The 25,412-nt window shown below is 42.0% G+C and overlaps 1 protein-coding gene across 1 annotated transcript in view; it reads left to right on the top strand.

The window, feature by feature from the left end:
* Window positions 1–11,868: 11,868 nt before the first annotated feature.
* Window positions 11,869–25,412, top strand: part of MTTP (microsomal triglyceride transfer protein) — a gene marked incomplete at its 5' end in the record, with an annotated part of 40,002 nt that continues 26,458 nt past the window's right edge. The window contains 4 exons of the mRNA XM_080916044.1: window positions 11,869–11,929; window positions 17,628–17,815; window positions 18,470–18,613; window positions 23,902–24,009. Of these exons, the coding sequence (XP_080772170.1) occupies window positions 11,869–11,929; window positions 17,628–17,815; window positions 18,470–18,613; window positions 23,902–24,009 (501 nt within the window). The remainder of the gene's footprint in view (window positions 11,930–17,627; window positions 17,816–18,469; window positions 18,614–23,901; window positions 24,010–25,412) is intronic.

Here is a 25,412-nt window from a genome sequence, read left to right as displayed (position 1 = left end):
GTAGAGTCTGGGGACTCTGCAGGCATCTAAATAGAAGCAGACTTTAAAATCGATAGTTCACTTTTGTACTTTTAATAAATATAAGAGGTTTCCATGGGCCACAAGCCTAGACTATATGTAGGAGCAAGAAGTATAGCAAAGAGAAGTTATCTGCAGGGAAGCCTAAGAGGGCGTCTCCTCTTTAATCAGAGTACAAGCTCCAAGTGGCAATCTGGCCACATGATAGCAGAGCTCAGCGTTTGAAAGAGCAGTCAGAAATGGAATTTGTATGAAACCTAGTTTGATAGTATTGACACTGCTTTGCTCTTTTAGAATACTGAGGAGAGCCATTCTAGAAAACAATTCAGGGGTTCTAGAGAAGTGGAAAATGGAACTACATACATAAATCTGAGAAAATGATAGTCCTGCCTCGGATATATTTACATTGCTGTGTTCCACGTAAGCATTGCCCGTCACCAAGACAGGGAGACTATCGGTCAGTGCCAGCAAAGGAAGGAACTAAGAAACCATTAACTGTACGATGAGCTGCTAACCCTGAGGAAAAAAGAGATCTTGACACTTGCCTAAGTAAGGATGGGCTCAGGAGACATTGTGCTGTGAAATAAGCTAGACACAGATAAGGTTTTGGGTTTGCACTTACATGTAGAAAATAATATTCAAATACACCAAAGTAGAGGATAAAGCAGCAGTTACCAGGAAGAGGAAGCTCAGGGAGTTTGAGGAAAATGAGAATGAAAGAAACATGTCTAAGATAAACACGTCTAGAGAGTAAATGGACAACCTACGAACCACATATTATTTTCATACTAATGAAGTAGGTTGTAGTTGGTTTCATCACAAAGGAAAGGACAGTAGTTGGCTAACTGAGTGATGGACAGGTTAAGTTGCGTCACCATAGCAGGCTTTCTACTGGTCATATGTAGCTCACTGTGTCATGTTGTACGCCTTCAATGTATGCAATAACATTTCAAGAAAAAATGTTTATGCAGTGTAACTACAAATAAATGTTGGGACACCCTAAATAAATCATATCTGTGGACCAATTTCAGGGAGCTGGCAGCCAGTGTGTCAGGCTGGACTGTGGATAGTAGAGTAGGAAGAGGATTACTGACAGCAGTTTCAGCACACAGCACTCGGCAGTGAGTGTGATTGTGAGCATTGCACAGCAGTTTCAGCACACAGCACTCGGCAGTGAGTCTTACTGGGAGCATTGCAGAGGCACCAGAAGTTCCACTTTTGTCAATCTCCTTATGATTTTAAGTCTGAGTCTTTAGCAAGTTGGTGTGTGTGTGTGTGTGTGCACAGTAACACTTATGAATAAACAGATGTGGGAGGAAGTCCAGATGCAAGAAGGAAGGGCAGACATGAAGCGTGCGCCATCAGTTACGTGTAAGCCATTTTGCAGTAGTGATCGAAAGGATATTTGTAGTCTTGAAAGTAGAAAAGTGGTTTTATCCTCCTCTTAAAAGTACAGATAATACCTAGCCATCTTGCGATGGCTTAGTGAATAAGAGCGCTTGCTGCCAAGTCTCAGGGCCTGGGTTCAATCTCCAGGACCCTCAATGTCGAAGGAGAATACTTGACTCCTGAGAGTTGCCCTCTGACCACCTGAAAAGCACCATGGCATCAGCTCACCCACAGTAAATACTTTAAAAACTTTTTATCGATTTTTTGTGAATTTCATATCATCTACTCCAATCTCACTCATCTCCCTCCCCTTTGTACTGCCCACCGACCTGTAACTGCCCCCCCCAAAGAAAACAAAGAGCAAAACCAAGAAACAAAATTAAACCAAAACAGAAACGAAAAGAACAACAACAAAAAAAAAAACTTTGTCATGGAAGCTGTGGTGTGTGTCACAGTGTACCTACCGTCTGCTCACACATCTTGCAAACGCTCATTGCAGGTCAATGAGTCACATAGTTCTGGTTTGAGGCCTATGGCTTCTGCTACACTATCAATACTGAATCCTCACTGGGGCTTCTCTAGGATATCTCATTGTTGCCCTGTGTTATGGAGATCCTAAAGTCGGATCTGCAGGACCAGCCACAGACTCTAGCAGTTCAAAAATGGGGTACACATTGGGGTGGGCCAACTCAGAGTCCTGGATCTGTGCCTGGGCATAGCTGAGCTGGTCAGACCACCGAGTCTTCTGCACCCACACCACCAGGGCCAGCCCTCCAGCACTGCCCTGGTTAGCTCACCCGATGTCCCAGTTCGCAGAGGTTGCCGCCAGATCTCCCTTTATCATGCTCTTGGGGCTGTCTCAAGTGCCTTTGCTACTTGGGCCAGCTCTACTGCACTGCCCAGCTAAGGTGTGGGGATGGAAGGGGTGTCTCCAAAGCACTGCTGCTGGTGAGGGGCTGGGCCAACTCCACACAGCCCTTGGACATCAACATGGCCCAGGCAGCAGTGAGAGATGTCTGCATGTAGCAGTAATTATTTAAAAACGGCGAATTGTTTCATGGCACCACACCATACTCCCTGCTACTCCCTGTCTCTGGGGGTCTCTCCACCTCCATGGCCATATGCAGTGGCCGCCCTCTCCTGGCTGAACTCAGCTCACATTCCCAGCGTCTGCCCCTCTGGTTATTGTCACAATTCCCAGTAACCCAACAAAAATCAAAACGCTTGAAGCTTGTAATTTATCAGTCAGATTTCTATCAGTAAAATTCACTCCACAAAAGGTTCACACAATAAACTCGGAGCCAGTTCGTATTGATACAAGCCGTCCACCTAGATAAGACAGATGGTCCTGTAATTATCCATCCCTTATAAGATATTCATAGCTACTTATGGCTGTTTAAAGCCACAAGGGGGTGGATCTTCCTCCATCTTCTCTTCTCCTCCTCCTATCTCTCTCACCTTTCCAAAACTCTGCCCTTGCCTATCTTTTTCACTGCCCAATCACAGTCCTTGCCTTGGGCCTGCCCTCACCTGTATATAGACAGCAACCACATCTGCATGTCCTCTGATGGTAATTTAAGTCAAAGACACTTACACAGACCCCTAATGCTGCAGGCCATGGACTCGCTCATGACCCTCAGTGGGAGCACAGACTAGGACTTCACCCTCCTATGGCAGGCAGGCTACTCCCTGGTGACTCCAGTTATGCCTCCCTTCACAATGGTCAAACCACGTGACTTTTCTTCCTTTCCCATTTCTCCACCATATTCTTGCACACGGTAGTGGCCAGCTACTGGACTTGCGGGCCTCTACGTATCTTTCTCCCTCCCACAACCACAGTGATATTTTAAAGAGAACCACACAGAAAGATTATGGTTTAATACAGATGCCTATTGCCCTTACTTAGGTTTTTATGCTTATCAAGAACAAAGGGAACCAGAGAGCAGTGGAAAATTCCAGGAACTGAAGAAAAACAAGCAGGGTGAGCTAGTAACCCAGTAGCTGAAAAGGTAAAACCCAAATCTAAACAAATCAGAATGGGGTGTGTCAGAGGAGGACAACAACCTTGGAAGAACTCATGAGTGGGGGCTGGGGCAGATAGGGGGAGGGGCTTGTGGACGTTCATACCTGTGTGTGTGTGTGTGTGTGTGTGTGTGTGTAGAAGTCAGAGGATCAACATCAGGTGTCTTCCTCAGTTGCTCACTACCTTCATTTTCGAGAAAGGGTCTTACTGAATCTGGAGAGCAGCTACTGGCCAGCAAGCCCCCAGGACCCCACTGCTTCTGCATATTCATCTGGTTTGCAGGTAAGCACAGCTATGCTGGTCAGTCATCTCCCTAACAGCCTGAAAGACTCTGACCGAGGGAAAAAAAAAAAAAAACAAACAGAAAATTATATAAAGATTAAGTAAAGTCGTATTGTGTTATGCCCCAATGTATAAAGTAGCTATGAATTCTGATGCAAGGAACTAAAGAAATGGGCAAGAGAAGAGAGAAAAGCATGTGAGGAAACCACTTTAATTCATATCGCTACTCCAAGGCTAGGGAGAATCCTTTTTAAAGAGGGAGTTGATTGTAGCACTTTCTCCCAAAGAGTCTAGAGTTAAAAAAAAAAAAAAAAAAAAAAAATGAGAGTGAAAAATAAGAATGACTTTACATGGAGAACTTCGACAACAATTAGCCAAGGACTCACAGTAAACTTACCACTACAACTCCCATTGATCTTCTCAAGCATCGTGATGACAGTAAACCTTGAGCTCTGGGGTCTTCTACTGGAATAACTGAGGGCAACATTCCAAAGTTCTCAGTAGAAGAACACTGTCCAAAATTCCTCTGTAGAATATGTGCACAGCCCAAAAGGAACCCAAAGGGACATGGCAATCAAATGTACTGTACCCTGCATAGGACACTGGAACAAGGGGAAGGACTAATTAAAAACATATAGCCAAGGGCCTTGGAGAGATGGCTCAGCAGCTAAGAGTTCTTTCTGCTCTTGCAGAGGACTCACTTTTGATTCCCAGGACCCACATGTAGCTCACAGCTGTCTGCAATTCCAGTTTGTTCTGAAGGTTACTGCATGTGTGCTACATACAAATATACTCATGCGTAGACTTTTATACCCATGAATATATACCTAAAACAACAAATGTTATCTAAATAACTATGGGTTTTAGTTAACTACTTATAAATATGTTTATTAATATTGAATCTACCACATGAATATAAAATGTTAGCTATAGGTGTAGTTGAACAAAGGCAATATGAAAAATATTTGCATTATAATTATATTTTATGAATATAAACCAAGGTTTTTTAAAGTAATAGAATATACAGACTATAAGAAGATATAAGTGAGGCTGGTGAGATGGCTCAGGGGTTAAGAGCACTGACTGCTCTTCCAGAGGTCCTGAGTTCAAATCCCAGCAACCACATGATGGCTCACAACCATCTTAATGGGATCTGATTCCCTCTTCTGGTGTGTCTGAAGACAGCTACAGTATACTCATATACATAAAATAAATACAATTTTTTAAAAAAGAGAATAAGTAATAAGTAATAAAAATAAGTAAGCTATAAAAAGGAAAATACAAATTATTTTAGCAATCACTAATAATTGCTAGTTTTGGTGGATTTTCTTTTAATGCTTTTTTTGCTCACATCTATTTCTACAGTTAAACAAGAAATTATCTGGAAGTATCTGCTTCTAAAATACAGTAGATCTATGAATAAACATTTGTTATGTATTTTAGATGGCTTTATGTTAAATTGATCTATATTAATTATTGAGCTAATTCTTGCCATTTAATAAACATCTACATTTTTACTACACCAAAAAATGATGTGACATCTTTTATGTGTACTTTTTGCATAACTTAAGATCAGTTTCATTACAAAAATATTAACATTTAAAGACTGTGTTTCCTCTGATACCATTTCTTCGCTCTTCATCTCAGTTTGCAACTTTGGTTTAGCGTCACTATTTTCTGCTGGAGCAGACTTCATTTTCTTTTGAGACAAGGTCTCTCATGCATAGCCCCGGATGGCCTGGAACTTGCTAGGTAGACAAAGCTGGTCTGCAACTCAAATAGAATCTCCTGCCTCTGCCTCCAAACAGCAGGGATTAAAGGTGGGTGTCACCACATCGTTTGTGAAATAGATTATTAAAGATATCTTTGGAGGGATCTTTTAGCTGTATTTTTTTCCTGGAAACATCTTTACTTCTGTCTTAGGATCAAAACAATCACACATTATAGAATACTATGTTGATAATTGTTGACAGGTATTAACTTACAAGTTAATATTATGTACTCTGCACATTTAAGACATCATTTTAATGCTCTGATTCTCAACCTTCCTAATGCTGCAACCCTTTAATACAGTTCCTCCTATTGTGGTGACACCAAACCATAAGAATGTTCTCATTGGTACTTCATGACTGTAATTTTGCTACTGCTATGAATTGTAATATAAACATTGGATTTGTAAGACCCACAGGTTGAGAAGCACTATTCTAAGGCCTGATTTTCCTTCGGGGTGTTAATAATTATACAGTTGTCTGTTTGTTTCCTTTAAGTCGATCTGTCTTCTTATCTGGCTCTTCACATGATACCCTTTCTATTGTTAGTCTGCAGTCAATGTTGTTCTTGAGACAGTGTTTTTTCTCTGTCTGTTTCTGTCTTGTGGAGAGCCTTTTTGGCACCCCTGAATAGTTGATGTCAGAGTAATATTAATTTTATCCCAGGACATTTTGGGGATAGCCAAGGCAGGAATCTGGCTTCTGTGCTATGCCCTGTAAGGGCTATTGTCAAGCACATCTGCATCTGTAGCCCTAGGAAGGTTCTAAAAATAAGACTTTAAGGAAATACATCTACATCTGTAGTATGGGGTAGGGCCTTTTAGAATGCAGCATAGGGAAGTACATTCGTATTTGATGCTCCAGGCAGTTCCCTTAGAAATGCAGGGTAGATTTTGGAATATAGGCACAGCAGTATTCATATTCAGGCTGGCTCTGAACAATTGTTACCATTTTTGCATGTAATTAAAACGGTTTTAAAAGAGAGGACAAATCCAAAAGCTTCGTTTCAGCCACGAGGCTTAGGCTTCAAGTCCGGCAGAAGTCATATTGCAGCTTTCACTTGTCTTTTTCTTTCAATCCTCACTCCGGTTCTGGGTGGACCTCTTGGGAGTTCGAGCTGGTCTCGGACAGTGGCGCCCTCAACGTGGGACCCGGCATGCTGGATACAGTGAAAGACACAGCGGGAAGGAAGCACGTGCAGAGAAGAAAGTAAGGTCAGCGGTAAGGTACATCCCATCGACAATGGGACAACAAAGCAGTAAGATGCTTTTTGTATCTATATGCTGAAAGGCAGAGGAGCGAAAATAAGTCAGAAACAGCTCATCCAGTTTCTGATTTTTATAAAAGTTTGTCCTTGGTTCCCTGAGAAGGGAACGATGAGTTTGCAAACTTGGGAGAAAGTGGGAGAAGGGATAAAAGAAATTAAATAAGATATTAGGAGATGCAAATAGTGATAAGAAAGATGAAATTGTTCCATCTGCACCCCCTATTTGCGAAATTTTAGTTAAATTTTAGTTAACTTCTGGAACAGAAGAAACTGTTCCAGAGTTCTTCTAGGGGGAGCATAAATTCAGAAGACGTCCTGACTCTGGCTCCCACTGGAGAAATGTCAGGGTCCCTTCGACACATGTAGTTCTCTTCTCTTGTGTGTTTGTCTCTTGGCACCAAGCTGTCTGTCCATCCACGTGTGTCAATTTGTGTCCGTGTTTTCTTTGAGTGTTACTCGTGTTTCATGTTCAAAAGAAAACGTTATGTGTTCGTCTCTTGATTTAGTTGATTATTCTAACTCGTGTCTAGAAGGGTAAAATTTAAGATAGAAACCAGGCATTTGGGGGCCCAACACCTGAAGTTTAGCTCAGCTGGAGACCTGCTGGAAGCTGATTTTTAGGCTGCTCCTAGATAAGGGTGCCAGCAGCTTCTCCGCTTAGAGCTGTTCCATTGCTTCTCCCAGAAAAGTCACTGTGTTTACTGAGCTCAGAAGGTGACAAGGTTTCCCATCTCTTGAAGTCTGGCCGAAGTCATATTGTAGCTTTAACTTGTCTTTTTCTTTCAATTCTCCATCCGGTTCCTGGTGGACCTCTTGGGAGTTCGAACCGTTCTCGGATACTCTCTCTCTCTCTCTCTCTCTCTCTCTCTCTCTCTCTCTCTCTCTCTCTCTCTCTCTCTCTCTCCTTCCCTCTCTTCCTCTCTCATTATTCTACTTGAAGTTTGCATTTTGCAGAGCCCTTAAATCTGATGACTGTACCTGTGCTAGGAAGAAAATTCGCCCCCCAAAGTTGCTTAATGCCTGGTCAACATCCATGTTAATAATGTAGATTAATTTAGGTCACTAATCAGATATGGAAGAAGCAGACAGAAGAAGTGTTCGGAGTGATCTGAAATGGAAGGATCCAGCACACTCATGCCGACTGTGAAGGTGCGGAAAGGGGGCCATGAGCTGAAGCAAATGGGCAACTCCAGAAAGCAGGAAGCTGTCCTTGCTAAAGTCTCCAGAAAGCAGCACCGCCAGTCACCAGCTTGATTTCAGTCCAGTGAACTCTTGTACAATTTCTGACTTCCAGAACTGGAGGACAAAAATCTATTGCTCTAAGCTAGGAACTTAAGAAGCTGAAGTGTTAACACAGCTCTCTCTACAAGTTCTGGAAAATTCCTAAAATACAATCCAAACATACCGTCTTTTACTAGCACTCTATCCTCCATCTCAAAATCTTAAAGTATTTTGTATCTTTTATGTTTTAGCAGTTACTTAAGACTATTGGCTTCTGATTCCCCTGTAAATGAACTCATATATTTATCCCTATAAATAATTTGAATATAAATGTTGACTTGTGTTATGTGTGCCTTTAAAAGAAATTTTACTTCTACTTTGTATTGTATTTTAGGCTTGAAACTTCCTTTTTAAGAAAAAGCAATAAAATATTTTATCAGAATTAATTTTTATTTTCCTTATACTCATCTGTTGAAATCACTTTTGCCACTTCTCTTCAGTCTGTGAAGCCAGTTCTAAGTGACCAGACATGATGTTAGAATTCTCTTAGTGACACACAATGGTTTTCTGATTATTAATAAATATGCATATATGTGTTTACATATATTTACTGGATTCTGTTTTGAAAAAAAATGACTACGTTTTATCTTAGAGTTCAAATGTATCATGCTTAGGCCTCAGTTTTATTTTCATTAAAGTTATCAACTTAATATTTCTCTATTTTAACAAGGAAAATCTTTTACAATATTTGTTGAAGTATATTCTGCCATGCCATGAAAGAACTCATCAATCTGCAAGAATGTTCTTATTTAAAGATTTTGTCAAAATGCTAAGTCCCTTAGTAAATTAAAAATGCTATCACACTTTAAAGCATATGAGCTTCTGAGATAATTTAAAGTGTCTGAGATTTTCCTCCTTCCCTTCCCCTTACTTTCTTCTTCTCTTCCTTTCACTCATCCTTCCCTCTCTCCTTCCTTTCTTTCTACAATATCATTTCTAAGAACAGAGCAAAATGTCCTGATGACACTGATAGACCTTTCTTCTCGGCTGTCATACATCCTGGCTTGCCACATCTATATGTGATAGGGAAACTCATTTCCTTCCAACCTTTAGTGGGCTAAAGTTCATTTATCTTCTAATCTCAGGAAATAAGTTAACTCCTAACAACCTATGGTACTCTCAGGACACAGTTGTACTTTGGAATCAGTTACCCATCATTAATTTCAGTTTCCTCATCTGCCAAGGCAGTGGGATAGTATTGGGTGGTGTTGCCTACCACCAACGGGGCTTTGTGGCAACAGTGTTGTGTTAAAATGTCTTGTCTGTGTGCTGATCAGGACCAATCAGTGTGTCCCTGTATTATCAGCCTGGAGTACCCACCACAAAAACAAGTGTCCTGTTAACTTCCATATTAGATTGTCATGGTCCTGTGAAAGAACTGCCCCAGTGAATAATAATCTCATCCCATGACGAAAACCTCTGTAATCCCAACCTTAATATTTTTTAAGCAATCAAAAATATATCTCTCATTTTTAGGGTCATTTTTTTCTTCATTCCTTCAAGTAGTTTTAATCGATTAACCTGGTCCAGGGGGAAATGACAGTTGTGATGGGCAAACGTAGACTATAGTGTTGATGCCAGCTTTGGTTATTTTATGCTGTGCTAGTATTCTTTACTGCTTCTTGTGTAAAATAGCTGGTAAGTTTAGGAGACACATTGTACAGTGTTCTGTGTGCTAAAGCAACACAGGACAATGCTGTGTGCCATCCAGAGTTCTTTGAATGTGGAAGTGTTTGGCATTCTCATTTCATCTCTGTGAAACAATTGTCCAGAGTCTTTTCTCAAAATTCCTTGTAAAAAGAGAAATATATAAGGCAAATATAAAAGGAAAATGCTGTGAAGAGTGGAGGCAGCCTATTTGTGTGTCTTATGATGAGGTGACTCCCAACGATAGTGCTTTCTAGTGGAAATCAAATGCTCAAATGAAACTGCACTCAATTGATTAGGTAATCGTGATGTGCCTTTTATTGGTTGGACTCTGATACAAACTCCTGACAACGACTAGAACTTTACCCAAAGAGACACGTATCACATACCACACGGTATAAGGATAGCTGTAAAATATATCTAACTGTGACTCTGAGCTGAAAATGCAATTTAGTTCTTAAACACTTAAAGAAGATAGTTCTTTATTGTGATAAATATTCATGTAAGCCTCTGAGTGAGGGCTTTCTTGTCCACCTATGTAACGTTGTGGAAATCTGTGCAAACGAAAGCAATGGTACACATTGGGGCACATGTGTTTAATCCCAGAACTTGGGAGGTGGAGGCAGGAGGATCACTGTGAGTGAAAAGCCATCCTGTTTCACACTGACTTCCAGGTCAGCTAGTGCCATCTCAAAACATAAAATATAGTAGCAGCAACTAAACAAAAAGCAAGTGACAAGCATTTTCACATTATGTTGTATGTGCACTGTATGTGGACACCTGGTATACACAAAATCATTCTAGTAAGTGGGGGGGGGGGGTTGTTGTTGTTGTTTGTGTTTGTTTTGTGAACATGCCCTTTTCTGTCTGCCCCAGGAAACCCAGAAATAACAAGTGAGGTTCTACTCTCAAGAAGAGGTTAGAATAATATTCACCTTTCAATACTGCATATGAAAACACATTTCAAAGGACATGCTTAAGTAGGGGGACCTTTTTTACTTTTGCCTTTCACTTTGTAGCTCTGTTGCTTGCTGTCTTTTACCTAAGTTGTTTAAAGGACTTAAGCTCAGGGGGATGGGAGGTTTTCAGAGGAACCAGGATTGATTTAAAAACTCATTTCATAGATAAATCATGCATGAGTGTCCTCATAGACCAGTATCCCCACAGCCCTCACTTCTGCACTTTCTTCTCCCCAACCACCATGCTACTTCAACTCAGAAGTGTTTATGTTTCTATCAGGACTGCCAGGGACAAGTGTTGGCCGGGTCACCTATGGGCTGAGCTATGCAGAGTTTCCTGGATAATATTCGGTTGCAAAAGTGGTAAGAACTGGTACTTGTCCTCTGAATCTCTTAGAAATGTAACTCAGAAGGGACAGGACTCTGGCTGGCCAGTCTGAGAACCTGGGTATCTGGGAAACAGGCATCACTTGTCCTTACACACAGAGGGCCGCTCCAGTAGCCTCAGCTGGCCTTCTGACACAATAATGGTAGCAAATGCTGATGGCCCCAGTCCCTGAAGTTCCTCACATGTAAGCGCAGTGATCTGTACTTCAGAAAGAAAAGCCTAATCATAATATTATCCTTATCAATGGTGGCATGACTTAGGTTAAGTTCTGAAATTAAAAGTCATTTTGTAATGGTTTGTGAATAGTATAAAAATCCAGAAATAGTCATGGAAGATGTATTCTGGTTCAATCAGGTTCAATGAGATTGGGACTAATTGAACCTCACTTTTTTCATATATATTATGGAATACTCCAACTTTGGTGATGATTATGTACTTGAGCAGAAAAGTATCACAACTAGGTTTTTCTTTTTTTTTTTTTTTTTTTTTTTTTTGGTTTTTGGCATGGTTCATTGGTGCTTCTGCATCTCTGCATTTGCACAACTGTGCACTGGTTTAGTTTGGATCTGAAGACGAAAACTTCCTTGATTGTCCTTCTCGGATAAAACAAATTTCTTAGAAGCGAGAGACTACAAACTATAGCCCACCTACGTTTAATCATTAATAGTGAGCCCTTTCATGAACTTAGGTCCTGATTTTGGAGTTTGGAATCTGACCTTTCCCCTATAGATAAACAGTGTTGTCGCAGATTCTGAGGAGGGTCACTTCCTTGCTGGCTGCCACCAGAAGAGTCCACTTCTCAGTGACTCCTGGGAACTGGATGCAGCAGAGGGGAGCCAGGCAGCATGATCCTCTTAGCAGTGCTTTTCCTCTGCTTCTTCTCCTCGTACTCAGCTTCTGTCAAAGGTAAGTTTACGCTGCCTTTTCCTAAACTTGAATCTCTCTCTCCCTCTCTCTCTCTCTCTCTCTCTCTCTCTCTCTGTGTGTGTGTGTGTGTGTATGTCGTGTATGTCTGTGTGTGTGGAAAGAATTCCTAACTCCTAACTATACAATTTTTGAAAGGATATGAGATCGAACTATCTGGGGGAAGTGGTTGGGTGGAAAGGAAGACGGAATTTAATTTCTGGCTCTCTTACAAAAGTGGAGGTCCCTTCCCATCTCAGCCAGCCATCCGACAGACCCGTGTGTTTCTAGCTTCAGGGTCTCATTCTTGCAGAAAGACGTGAGTTATTGTTACTTGCTGCTGATGGACACACAGAATACAGTGCCTTCATTTGAATTGTAAAATAACCCAGTCCTGAAAGTTCCTTCTAGTTGCTTAGCAATGGAACAACAAGAAGAATCAGACATTTTTTTTTTTTAAAAAGGCATTTGATTGCCAAAGAATTATGAATGAAATGGTAAGGCATGTCTGGAATTCTGTTGCTATTCAAAGGAAGTAGAATAACCCAAGTCAGTGAATTAAGGAAAATAAAGCTACATAATATGGATTTTAGAAATAAGACATCTTTTAAAAATAGTGTTGCTAGTTAACAATTTTTATTTTAAGTAAACAATTTTATTCATATAAAAATATGAATTAATAACTTCGGGAAAATACGAAAGAAAATGATTTCACATGGAATAGTTTAAAAGTGTTGTGTAAAATGTACTGATTTGAAATCTTCTAGAAATCCACCAGCTTATAAACTCTTTGGGTTATTGTTACCTTGTATAAAGATGTTGCTTTTTATAGTTCATAAAGCGTTATTCTCTTAAGACTGATTGCTCCAAAGGCAATCTGGCATGTTAGGGGTCAGCTTCTAGTACAGTGTTCTCTGAGGGATGGACATAAAATAACCACACATAAACTTTTTAAAATAGGTTTGGGATAAGTGTAACTTTTGATCAGAAGGCAAACTGTCTCAGTATTGTGTGTGTGTGTGTGTGTGTTTATGAAATTTCTACATGAAAAAGGACTGTTACTACATTGAGATATAGAGGGCTACAGTTCAATTGTTTTACCTGAGCAAACGTGTTCTTAAACTAGAGGGAATAGTTTTAGTATTTAAAAAAAATCATCAGTGTTTAAGATACAACCATTCCTCAAGTGAAAAAAATAAAAACCTTGTAAATCATAACAGAATTGTTGTAAGACAGTTTTATTGTTCGTCTAATATGATGTAAACAGTATACAACCCAATACCATGATTATTTTGAAGGAAAAAATTAATGGAAATTTAGTAGTTTCTTTGGTTTCATGTTTGATTCCCATTCTGTTAACTTAAAAACAGCAAATTCATGCACGCACAGGCACAAACACACACACGTACACACACTCACACTCATGTACACAGGCACCAGCAGCATGCAAGCATGCCACCTGTGCATGGGGAAAATGTGGCTTAGAACATGACAGTTTGTTGTGTAAAAGCTCAATGACAAATCCAAGTTTCTAGAACGCAAAGCTTGTGCAATTGAGAGGCTGTCTTTGAGAAAACATTACAGAAATATCTTGTGCTTGCAAAGGTTACGGAGGAAAGATAAGGGATGAGGACAGGTTGCTGGGGCCAAAGTCTTCCAAGGAGCCTGGAAGTGAGGGGTCCAGGGCCTTTGCTTCTTTATGGAGTCTCTTCACTTCAAAGACTGTCTTATGCTAATATCACAAACCTACAACATAGGACTTAGTTCTCACTCTACACGGAGTAGCCTTTGGTATTAGAGGATCATAATTTGACGGTCGATTCTTTGCCCTCAAAATGATTGCTGGATAACCAGCCAACGTCCCTTCTTAGGATGAAGGGCAGGGTGGAGGGCAGTGGTTTGTTTAGTGGGACCCCCAGAGGCTGAAGTTTTTCCCACCTGCTGTTAATCAGGGGCTGCCAATGGTGACTGTTCTCAGTGCTGACTCCACTTTGTTAATGAATGGCTTTTACTTTCTGTTTGCTTTGTCTTTGTCCCTGATCTAGTCCTCAGTTTTAGTCCATTTGCATTATCAACCCACACATCCCATCCCCCTTCTTCCTTCCATTTCCCTGTCAGGTTCTTAGTCTTTATTACCTCATCCCTTATTGCCACAACCCACTGCAGGAGCCTCACTCCACCTCTGCTCTGCCTCCTTGCCTCAGCCAAGTAGCAACTCCATCACACTGTCTCTACTTTGGGAATAAAAAAAAAAAAATGCCATTATGGGGGTTAAAGAGCTGGCTCAGTGGTTAAGAACACCCACTGCTCTTCCGGAGGTCCTGAGTTGATTCTCAGCAACCACATGGTGGCTCACAACTAACCTTCTGTAATGGATCTGATGCTCTCTTCCGGTGTGTCTGAAGAGAACAACAGCGTACTCACATACATAAGATAAATAAATCTTATAAAAATGACATTATGTCCAGTCTGAAGAGCAATACTCTGAAACAGAAACTAAGCCAATGACATATTAGATGCATAGTGAGTCAGAGACGGTGTCCAGCGAAGCAGGGAAATACTCTAGGGCGGGGAAGGGGTAGCAAGAAACGTTGGATCACGGGCTGGTTTTTTTGGACTGTCTTAAACTTTGATGAAAAGGACAGACACTTTAGGCCTGTTGAAAGAGGTAGGAGAAGGCATGGGCGAGCAGAGCCCTTCCTGTTCTGGGCTTCATCGACCCAGCATCGTCAGGAGCTGATCTGTCTGTTATACGCTCCTTGTTACAGGTGAAGTAAAAGCAAGAACATTAGCAGATAGTTTGAGAATTACGCTCTCCTACACATTTTTCATCACGAGTTCATCAGAAGGCACCTCCACGTAGCCAATAAACCCAGGCTTCATAAAACCCGAGTTTCAAAGTCTATCCTATGTGTGGGCTGAGCTCGAGAGTCAGTCTTTGTGAGCTCCCTCTTACTTGACCTGCCTTTTACAGTTACTGTCAGGATAAGATAAGACGACACACCATGCAGTACTTATGTGCCCTCTGTGGAACTGGATAGATGTCACTAAGGAAGAGAAGAAAAAACGGTCTTTCCGGCCAAAATACCCTTCGTGGCCACGAGGCAGTGTTTGAACTGCAGCAGAAGGCCTGGTCAGAATACAAACAAGGTGGAGAAAGAGAGGTGGGCTGAGTTACAGGCTCCGCCTCCTTCAAGATCTTTGGGACTCCATCTTCCCTCGCACCTCCTTGTGCTTGGCCGACCTGGTGCCTGCACTTCCTTCAGTGCCATGCCAACTTTCACTCACCTGTCACCTGTCACCTGACCCTTCAGGATTCCCACTGAAACCCTTACCCTCTTTTTGAACCTTGTCAGAGTGTGGATCCTGGAATTAGGTCAAAACAACTCTCTTAGTTTCTCGTCTCACCGAGTCGAAGTCTTCGACTGTGGACCTGTCCCCCAGTCTCCCTGAGTCTGTCCAGAGGCACCTCTTTCAACTCATCTTTGCGGCTGTGTTGCTCACCGAGTTAGCTCCAACCTTTGTTGCTCTTATATCTGCACGAACCCTCTACAAGCTTTGTCGCTCCTTGTGACCGGAAGAGGGAGGAGCAGACTCTGACTCTGGGGACAGCCTAAAGCTGGCCTTGCCACACAGAGGTGTACCTATCCATTCCCTTTCCCATTAGACTTGTCTCCATTGGGATTTGCTCATATGGAAATGTTAACTCTGTAAGGGTAGACATTTTGTCTCCTTGTTCACTGGCATGGCTGTTGACTCTAGAAAACTGCCCATGTCCGGGAGTTTCTCAGAGCATCCTTGCTGAAGGGGAGAATGAATTCCTGGATTCCTATCTAAAACTTAGAGGTAATGGTAGAGGTAAGAGGACAATGTTTAGGGCCGGCTAGGCACAGTTCCCACCACGCCAGCATTATCAGCTACCTGAGCACCCGGGGTGAACTGTGTAATCTCTGTGCCCTCCAGCTTCCTCATCTAATGAAGGATAGATAGTAATGGCCATCTCAGAGCCAGACATGGTGGTGCAAAAACCTAAAGCAAAGGGAAAGAGGAAAAAAAGTGTTCTGGGCCAGTCTAAGATACATAGTGAGACCCTGTTGCAACACAAATAAATATCGACAGAACAAGGTTGAAGTTAGATTTTTATGACTGCCCTCACTCGGAGTCCTGAGGCAAGATGTGCCTAGCTGGCCTTGTTCTGGAGATTGATGGTCATTACATAGGGTGGGTGAGCATCATCTGATGTAGATCAGCCTGGTCTTGAACTCACAGACACACCTGCCTCTGCTTCCCAAGAGCTGGGATTAAAGGTGTGCAGCACCCCACCTGGCTCTGTGCATTCTTCTTAAGGGGAAAGTAAGTTATGAATTCCCGACAGAGTTAACTGGCAAAGCAACTCAGTACCCCAAGGAGAAACACGCATACCGAATCTTCTAGACAACATCCAGCACGTGACTCACAGAACATATACAAAGCCAGTAAATGTGATCATAAACATTTTGTGTCTGAGAAAAATGTGAGCCTTCCCTTTGCATGTCTTGGGAATAAGTTAAACTGAATTGGAAACTGTATGAACATCTCCTCTGTGGTTTTATGTTTATTCATTTATTGTTTGTTTGGCTCGCAGTACTGACTTGTATACTATTTGATATTAAATATAAAATTTAATTCCATGTTAAGATTTTACGTAATTGTCTTGGGGGGGTACAGTTAATTTAAACTTATTTATAGGTGACTCTGAAATGTTACAATTTTCTTTAAAATATTATAACAGAATAATATATCTGGGTAGCGATTTATTTTTTAATGTATTTACTTTGTCATTTAGAGACATGGTATCACATTGTAGTCGAGGTTGGCATGGAACTCTCTATGGAGTCCAGGCTTGCCTGGAATTATTATATAGCCCAGGCTACCCTCAAACTCATGGGTATCTTCCTGTCTCAATCTTCAAAGCATTGAACTTACAAGTATGAGTCCCCACAACCACCAATGAAATGTTCTTTGGACAAGTTTGCTAAGCAAGTTCATAGAGACAACCACAAACATTCTTTAAATGAACCAATTGTGCCAATGAAGGAACTGTCTTTCTGATAACTATTGAAATTAAAAATATATTAATTATGTTGCTTTAAAGATGGATCTGTGGTTTGTTTAAAAGCACTCGTCGCTCTTCCAGAGGACCTGGGGTTGGGTCCCAGTACCCACACAGCAGCTTACAACTGAATGTAGCTCTAGTTCCAGAAAATCCAGCGCCCTCTTCTGACCTTCCTGGGTACTGCATGCATTTGGGGTACTTACATGCAGGCAAAACACTCATACACATACAATTTTAAAGGTGAATTGCAAATGATCTTACTTAGTCTGTAAAGCAGTTCCTGATGAGACCTCTACTTGACCTTATAGTCACATGATTAAAAGCTACAAGTCTGCTTTCTAAAAGTGTCTTAATGTTCAGCCAGGGCAATAGAGAGAGGACTTGATAATTTACCAAAGCGGTGGTTCCTGAAATGAAAACTTGTTCGTAGTTCATCAGGTAACTCTGTTACTTGTGTTTTTTAAGCCACAGAGAAGCACACCATCTTTATTTCAGCAGGTGTTTGTTAAGCCCCACTGAGCCTCAGTGAGCTGGAAGACAGCATGTTCTCTGGCCTGACAGGTGCCTGACAATTGAAACTTGACCTGTGTCCCTCTTTTAATGCAGGCCACACAACTGGCCTCTCACTAAATAATGAACGGCTATACAAGCTCACGTACTCCACTGAAGTGTTTCTCGATGGGGGCAAAGGAAAACTGCAAGACAGCGTGGGCTACAGGATCTCATCTGAGGTGGACGTTGTGTTGCTGTGGAGGAATCCTGACGGTGATGACGATCAACTGATCCAAGTCACGGTGGGCACTTTCTACCAGAATGAAACACAAGACCTCACTAAGATTAGGTGTCAGAAGTACATACCCAGCAGCCCTTGCTTTATGCCCCTGGTTATGCTTGGCTTCTCTTTCACAAAGACAAATGAAGCGTTCACAGTTTTGAAACTGCTGATCAGTAGTGAATGCTCTCTAATTGTCCGAGTGGGCTGTTAGGGGATAGGTGATCCAGGTTGCCGAGTAACTGGAGTCTGATCTCTAGGTCTATGTATCATCTTAATATGAAAGGGACACGGTATTGGGACCCATTCAAAACATCCCAGGAGGAAAGGACTTGCTTGCAGTGCATATCATGCAAGAAACCATGGGGACTGGAATGGAAAGGCATTGGGAGAGGCCTGCCTCACTTAACCATTGGGATTACTAATGAGGGACAGAGAATTCAAGCCACTGGTTAAAATATCTAAAGTTAAATACCTTCTCCGTTCTTATAAAGGGAATGACATGGCGAGGCTTTGCGGCTTAGTTGGTGAAGGCATTTGACGAGTGACACAGGGCCGGATCCCACGAGTCATAGTTTGAAAGATGACAACCTCAGTTGGTATCCTTCACCACTTTACTTTTCAAGAGGCAGATGTGGGAGTTTTTTTTCTAATAGTTTCCTTTCCTTGACCTTAGATAACAGCTGTCAATGTCGAAAATGTGGGTCAACAGAGAGGAGAGAAGAGCATCTTCAAGGGCAAAAGTACACCTAGGATCATAGGAAAGGACAACCTGGAGGCTCTGCAGAGACCCATGCTTCTTCACCTAGTCCGGGGGAAGGTAATGGCTCTGGTGTTTTCTTCCCCTCTTTCCTAGGCTACTTCCCTTTCAGCAGGCCGTGCTTCTTAGAGGGAACCACCACCTTTCTTATCAGTGGGATCATCTCAAGAACTGATTGAAGGCTACTGATTAAACAACACCAAAGTAAATCAAATTGTGCCTTGAATCCTATTTCCTACCCAGGTTCTCTGTGTCTCTCTCTGTCTCTCTGTGTCTCTGTCATTAAAATCATGGTAATGGGAGGAAGCTTAGGCTTATGGATGAGAAACACTATTCTTAAAGTGTGTCTTATTAACTATTAAATTAGGAAGAATTATGGAGCTAGTATAACATAGAGAATCATCACAGCGTGCTTGGATAAGTTCAGGAAAGTAGGCATATTAGAATGGAAGGCTGGAGTAACGTAGACAATATTAATTTGTGAGACTATCCGTCTGGGCAAAGCATAAAGCTGACCTTTTGCTGTGTCATATTGAAGACATGGCAGTTTTCAAAACACATAGATATTCATTATAAATATGACTTGGGAAAGCACGAAACACAGCAAAATGATGAATGACTATTATAATGTCCACCCAGAACTCCAGTGAGGAAGCTCTTGTAAGCTTTCACAGGTTTTGTGATTTTAAACTAACTCATTTTAACGTCTTGGAACTAAGAAGCATCTGTGGTCAGTTCATTCTTAGGCATTCTGCAGTCTCCTTAGAAGGTGAGAGGTCAAGCTCCGTCAGGAGGTAGGAAAGCAAATGGGGTGATAGGGAGAGTCACAGCTGTCACGTTGCATGTCACCAAGGTTCAGCTTTCCACACTCAGAATACCCATGGCAAGTACTTGACTGTAAAAACTTCAGAAACTTCTGTTGTAAACAGGGCGTAAACTTTTTGTTATATGGAGCAGAGACAGAAGGACTCAGGGTCAGGCATGTGCCAGCATCACACAAAATGGGAACCCCGGGTCCCCCTGAGACCCTTTGTCTGTCCCCACTACTCAGAATCTTTACAGTGATTCACACTTCGCTTGCAAGTCCTTCTTTCTTTTGTGATGTTCACACCCTCTTAGTCAGCAGGAAGCAAGCATCTGACTTCACAATACCCTTGTTACTTTGGATTCTTTTCATGGTTTCCTCCATTTTTCTTTTAACCAGTTATATTCCTTGCTAATTTATAGCTTTCAGCAGGGACTGGCTCAATCCTGTTTATAGTCCAGCCCCTCCAGCCCCTGCCCTATGGCTTTCTTTCCCTTCCCCAGAGCACCTCCGCCTTGTGCCTACTGATGTGTCCCTAAAGCTTTCTTCACATCCCCCGCTCTTGGGACTGTGTCTTCTGAAGTTTGTCACAGTGCAGTGAGCGGCAATTACATCTTTCAGCAACTGCTTTTGGTGAAAACTTAATGCATGTAAGGGGTGAATGCAGGAGTTGATGTGAGGCTAAATCAGCCAGACTTGGCTTGTGATTCATGAGTGATAAGCAAAGAGAACTCCGTGCTGAGTGCTGTCTGAAGACACTGTGAACATCTCTGTGCTAGTCAGAGACCTAGGAGTTGTGTTGACAAAATCCTGCTGTGACAAATGCGGACCTAGAGTTCTGAGGAGTTAAGGACATTCCTAAAGGGAATGGCAGGTCAGGAAGTGAGCACTTGGAGCAGAGTCTACGCCCTAGCTTCTATGTTCACCCAGCCTCTCATTGCAAGGCTTCCTGGGCTGACTTGAAAAATTCTTTCATTTTTCACTATATTAATTCACTCACTTGCTTTGCAAATGGTTCAACTTGATTAACGCACAACACAGTCCTTTTCTTCTCTGGACCTGCAAAGTGGCAAGCTTCTGGAGTCCATTAAATATTAATTGCATTTATTATCTTAAACAGAACCTATCATTTTACAGTGCCTTTACCAGAAGCCGAGTACAAAGTCTTGTTACACATGCACACACATGCACACACACACACACACACACACACACACATACATAAGCACCGGATGCCCTCAGAGATCAAAGGCTAGAAGAAGCTGCCACATCACTATTTTGGTGACACTAATGTGCCAGCCCAGTGGGAGCTGTGGTCTGTGATGACTTGTAGCCATGGGTTAAAGTACAACATTATATATCGCTCAATTGTACAATAAAGAGCTCGAAGAAGGCTCTACCCTGTAGACTAAGAAGGAGCCAAAGGGAAGTTCCAATCACATCACTGTTGGAAGGGTCATTGTCATTTCAGATTAGGAGGAGAGAAACTGAGGAAGCAGAGCACCTGCTGATGGACAATTTTCTTAGAGAACATTTCTGCCCTAAGGCAAAATTAAATTCTGCTCAAAATTCCTGGGATTTCTAGGGAATCATTTTTTTTCCTTCCAGAGCCCTCCTTTCTCCTCTCTTCATTCAAAGCTCCCCCCTCCATTGTGAACAGACTTAGCAAGATGATTAGATACATATCCATTGCATATTTTCTTTTTCACTCGTCACCCATATGTAAGTGTGGGCCTGGCCTGATTTTGTCTACACAGAATAAGCTGAGCTGGGAACTCGGCAGTTCTCTGTTCAGCCCATTGACGCTGAAGGGGAAAGATGCCTGCATTCATTCATAACACAGATTCATTCTTGGTCTGAAAGGCCAACCCAGTCAACTAGACAGCTTCCGGATGCCCCCCTTGGCTTTGCTGGTCCGTATTGATGAAATTAAGTCTGCCTCTCACTTCGCACTGTTTCCTGGGGTGGACCCGCTATCTAAATCAGGCTTCAGAGCCTCTGCTCACACACAGACCTTGCAAGGGCGCTGTGTGTGGTAGTTGGCAACATCAGCTTGGAGGCTTCCAGGTTCTTCACCTGTGTCATTACTTACTCTGACAGCACTTCTCAACTATGCTTTGCCTTCGATAAATATCACCAATGAAATGGTGACTCCCTGTTTGTCGGTCAATTTGACTTATTTCGGCTGTTTGGGCAATGGATGTAAATTTGCCTCCTGTAATTGTACCTATTTAAGAGGGACAACTTCTTCCTAAGGGAAAGTGTAGTTCCAAAGAAAAATGGCCCCAGGCTTGACCACGTGAAGCCAGGTGTTTCCTTCCAGGCAGTCTGCCTAGCCTCACTCTGAGATCCTGTGTGGAAAACTTAGCTTGCTGTCCTCTGGAAACTCAAGTGGCTATGGATTCAGATTGGAAGCCTTAGCACTTGGGTATTTAGAACTCATTTCAGAACCTAACGAAGTTATCAGTTTTATGACCTGAACACCATAAAACAAACTCAGTTCCTCTTGTGAAACAGTGAATTTAAGATTACTGCTGTGACAGTCAGGTCAAACTTCAAAGTTCCAATTTATTAATATCATTGTTGAGTAAGTTTGATGTCTGACAAATACGGATAAGAGTGATATCTTCATGTTGGATCAGATTGGTCTGTTCTAGAAATTAACAGTTTTAGCGTCTGATATAGCGGCCATAAATAGGAAAAAAATAAAAGGCTGGTTCAATTTTCTAGTTGTAGGAAGACAATAGATACCAATAGAAAAAAATTAAAAAATTTTGGTTGTGAGTCAGAGTTTATGCTTTTTTGATTACTTACTTGGAATATAATGTCACTGTGGCCTCATCTTAAGTATGGAGACAACAGGATGGATGTTGCAGAGGTGACCAGTAATGGACAAGGAGGTGACCTTATTGTAGACTGAATGCACGGCCGGAGTCTCCTGCAGCCAGCCAGAACTAAGAACTCTTTGTAGGCCAGGGAAATGAGAGCTAATGAAGATAAGGCACTAACTTTCCCATGTAATGGCTTCGGAAGCATTTAAGACAATACCACCCTCCATCGACACATCATGGCTACCATCTAAGCATTTTGCTGAGAGCTCTAGTCATAAGCCGCGCATAGCCATGAGTCCAGAGGTATCTGACCCCCAGGCATATGCACTGGAAACCATAGCATAGCCCATAGCGCAGTGCATCAGGAAGCCAGCTTGCATCTGAGGGACGGCCCCAGTGGTTTGCTTGAGAATATGATCCCTGGATTTTCAGACAGTGAAGTCACTGGCACAGGTCCCCTTTAACCAGCGCAGACAACACTATTCCAACCCTTAAGGGTGACACAGTGTGGTGACTAAAACTGGTCACAGATCCAGTATCCAGCAAACCTGTCACTAGGCAGACTATGTCTAGGAAGTAAAAATAGAGATTTGAAGCGCTTGTGTGGTTAATTCTGTCATAATATTGTCTCCTAAGGCAAGAGAAATTTTTAGGTAGGCTTAATTATTCGGGTTGGTATTAATTAAATTCATTACATTCCTGAGTTTGCTAATTTGCTTGAAATTCTGATTCTGTTGTTGTTTGCTTGATTGTTTTGATTTTTGAGAGATGGATTGGCGGGAGGAGGAATGCTCTGTCACAGCTTTTTATAGAGCATAGTAATTTTTAATTTATTATTTATTTATCAGGGAAGGCCTATCTGACCTCTGCTTTTGAAGTCAGTAGAAGGTGAAAGTAACAGGCTGCCCTCTAAAAACTTCTCTATGGTTTCTGTGCTGTTCCTTATAGATGAGCTGACTCGTTAACATAATAAAAGATACGGGGCCAATAAGTGTCACCGATAAAACAGCCAAGTCCCTTCCTATTCCTGCCAAATTACTCCTTCTTTCAACCGCCTTCCCCAGCCCCTCTGATGAGAGCCTTCGGCAGTAGCCATGGGCAGGCTGTAGAGAAGTGACCCCTCTGGTCCTACAGCCCCTGTACGCTCTTCCCCGGGGCAGCATCTGTGCTCCGGGAACACTTTGGTGCTCTGGACCTTGTTCATGAGCATCATGGCCACGCATAAGCAAACCCAAGCCCTTGTCATAGCCTACGGCTGTGACGCCAAGTCAGAACACGAACTGCCGTTTGTGGTGATTCTCGGTCTCGGCTAAGAACCTTCCATTCGCCTTTGCTGGTGTTTTTATTTGCTTGTTTATTCAGCTTTTGTTTCAAGCAGAATTACAGGTGAAAGGTGTGTGCTGTGAGTGTGCGTGTGCTCCAACCTTTTCTCGCCTGCGCAGCCCTGGTTTTCACAGACATCCCGGGCTCTCCACGGTGACCGTCCTGCTCAGAACCTGCATTTTTCGGTTCCTAATTCCATTTCCTGGTGACCTAGCTTCCTAGAAATTGAAACTGCTTCTTTTCACAAGAAATAAATCACGCCTTTGCACTTACAGAACGATCCCTTACATAGTCAGGACTAGTGGGAATCTGGCTTCTCCAGCGGGTATTTAACTAAATCTGATAACAATGTGTCATGCCTTCATTTTCATTTCTCTCCTCCCCTTTAGGTCAAGGATTTCTACTCCTATGAAAATGAGCCCGTGGGCATCGAAAATCTCAAGAGAGGCTTGGCTAGCTTATTCCAGATGCAGTTAAGCTCTGGAAGCACCAATGAGGTACTTAGTGACAATGCTAAGAACTGGGTATTTCTGTGAAGGGGGAGAGGCTCACCTGTAATCTCAGCTACTTGAGGGCTAAGGCCCAGTTTTGGGCAAAGGTCTGCCTGGGTCATAGAGTAACTTTAAGACAGTCTGGTGACTTAATGAAATCCACCATTTTTATAAAAGATGGACATGGCCACTCTTGTGCCAGTAACCAATGCAACAGGAAGAGACCAATGGATTCTGGGAGTTCACTGACCAGTTCTGTCGATCAGTTGGTGAGCGGCAAGTTTAGCAAGAGAACCTATCTCAAAGAAATAAGGCAGAAGGTGATGGAGGAAAATACCTATGTCCTCTATGGCCTGCATGTTTGCATATGGACGTGTGCACACATACACACGGTCGTATACTTGTGCATATACCACACACACATATATGACACACATATATTTCCCAAGCAATAATAAACTAAAATATAAAAAGATCTGGAGACATGGGTCAGTACTAGAGAGCTTATTGGACAAGTATGAGGCCCCGTCCAAGCCCCAATATTACAAAATAAGTCAGTAGACCAATAAAGAAATCAACCAACATCTTATTTGTCAACAGGTATATCAGAATTATTTCTAATCATTTTTGCCTATTGAAATTTCTCAGAAAATTATAACTGCTTTTAGGAATAAATACTGTTTTAGGGAAGTTGACTTAGGTTGGATAGTCAAATTTCACTTACATATGAGATGATTTATTGCTTAAGTACAGAGTTAAGGAATTGGAATCATTTATATTAAGGGAATGTTGGATAATTATAAAATATGCAGAAAACTTTGGGGATCCAATGGTTGCTAAGTATCTCTGTCCTGCTGCCTTGTGGGAAACATTAAAAGCACATTCCCTGGATTTATCTCAAGGATGCTAAAGTCATGGAGAAGCAATGAGCTGGGCAGCTGTATTTTAATAGTCGCAGGTATTTGGAATGGATCACTGGTGTTCAGAATCAAGTGTCCTAATTCAGAAAGGACATAGAAGTGAGTTTGAGAATTCAGTGGATCCTCAGCTATCTGACTTGAGTCAAACTGGACACCAGTTTTCCTGATCTGAACTCATGCAGCCCATGAGCAGAGGAGAAACTGGAATGGCAGGGCTGGGCTGAGAGAATGTGACTAGCTCACTAAAATAGCAGGAGGCATGGTGCTGGCAGGGCCCGAGGGGAAAGCTCTCGGGAGCTGAACGAAGTCTATTTTGGGATGTTTTTGTCTAAACTCAAATTCTTATTATGAATGACAATGAATTTAGTTAACCACACAAATTTCAAGAGTTTTTGACCATATTTCTCTCTTTTGAAAAATAAAAATCACACACACCATCTTGACACAGCCCTTAAAAACATTCCTCCTCACCAGAGAATTAACCACATG

This window comes from Micromys minutus (assembly GCF_963924665.1).
Source record: "Micromys minutus genome assembly, chromosome: 4".
Lineage (NCBI taxonomy): Eukaryota > Metazoa > Chordata > Mammalia > Rodentia > Muridae > Micromys > Micromys minutus.
The sequence above is the reverse complement of the archived record's forward strand: the minus strand, read 5'-3'. Positions and strand labels throughout refer to the sequence as shown.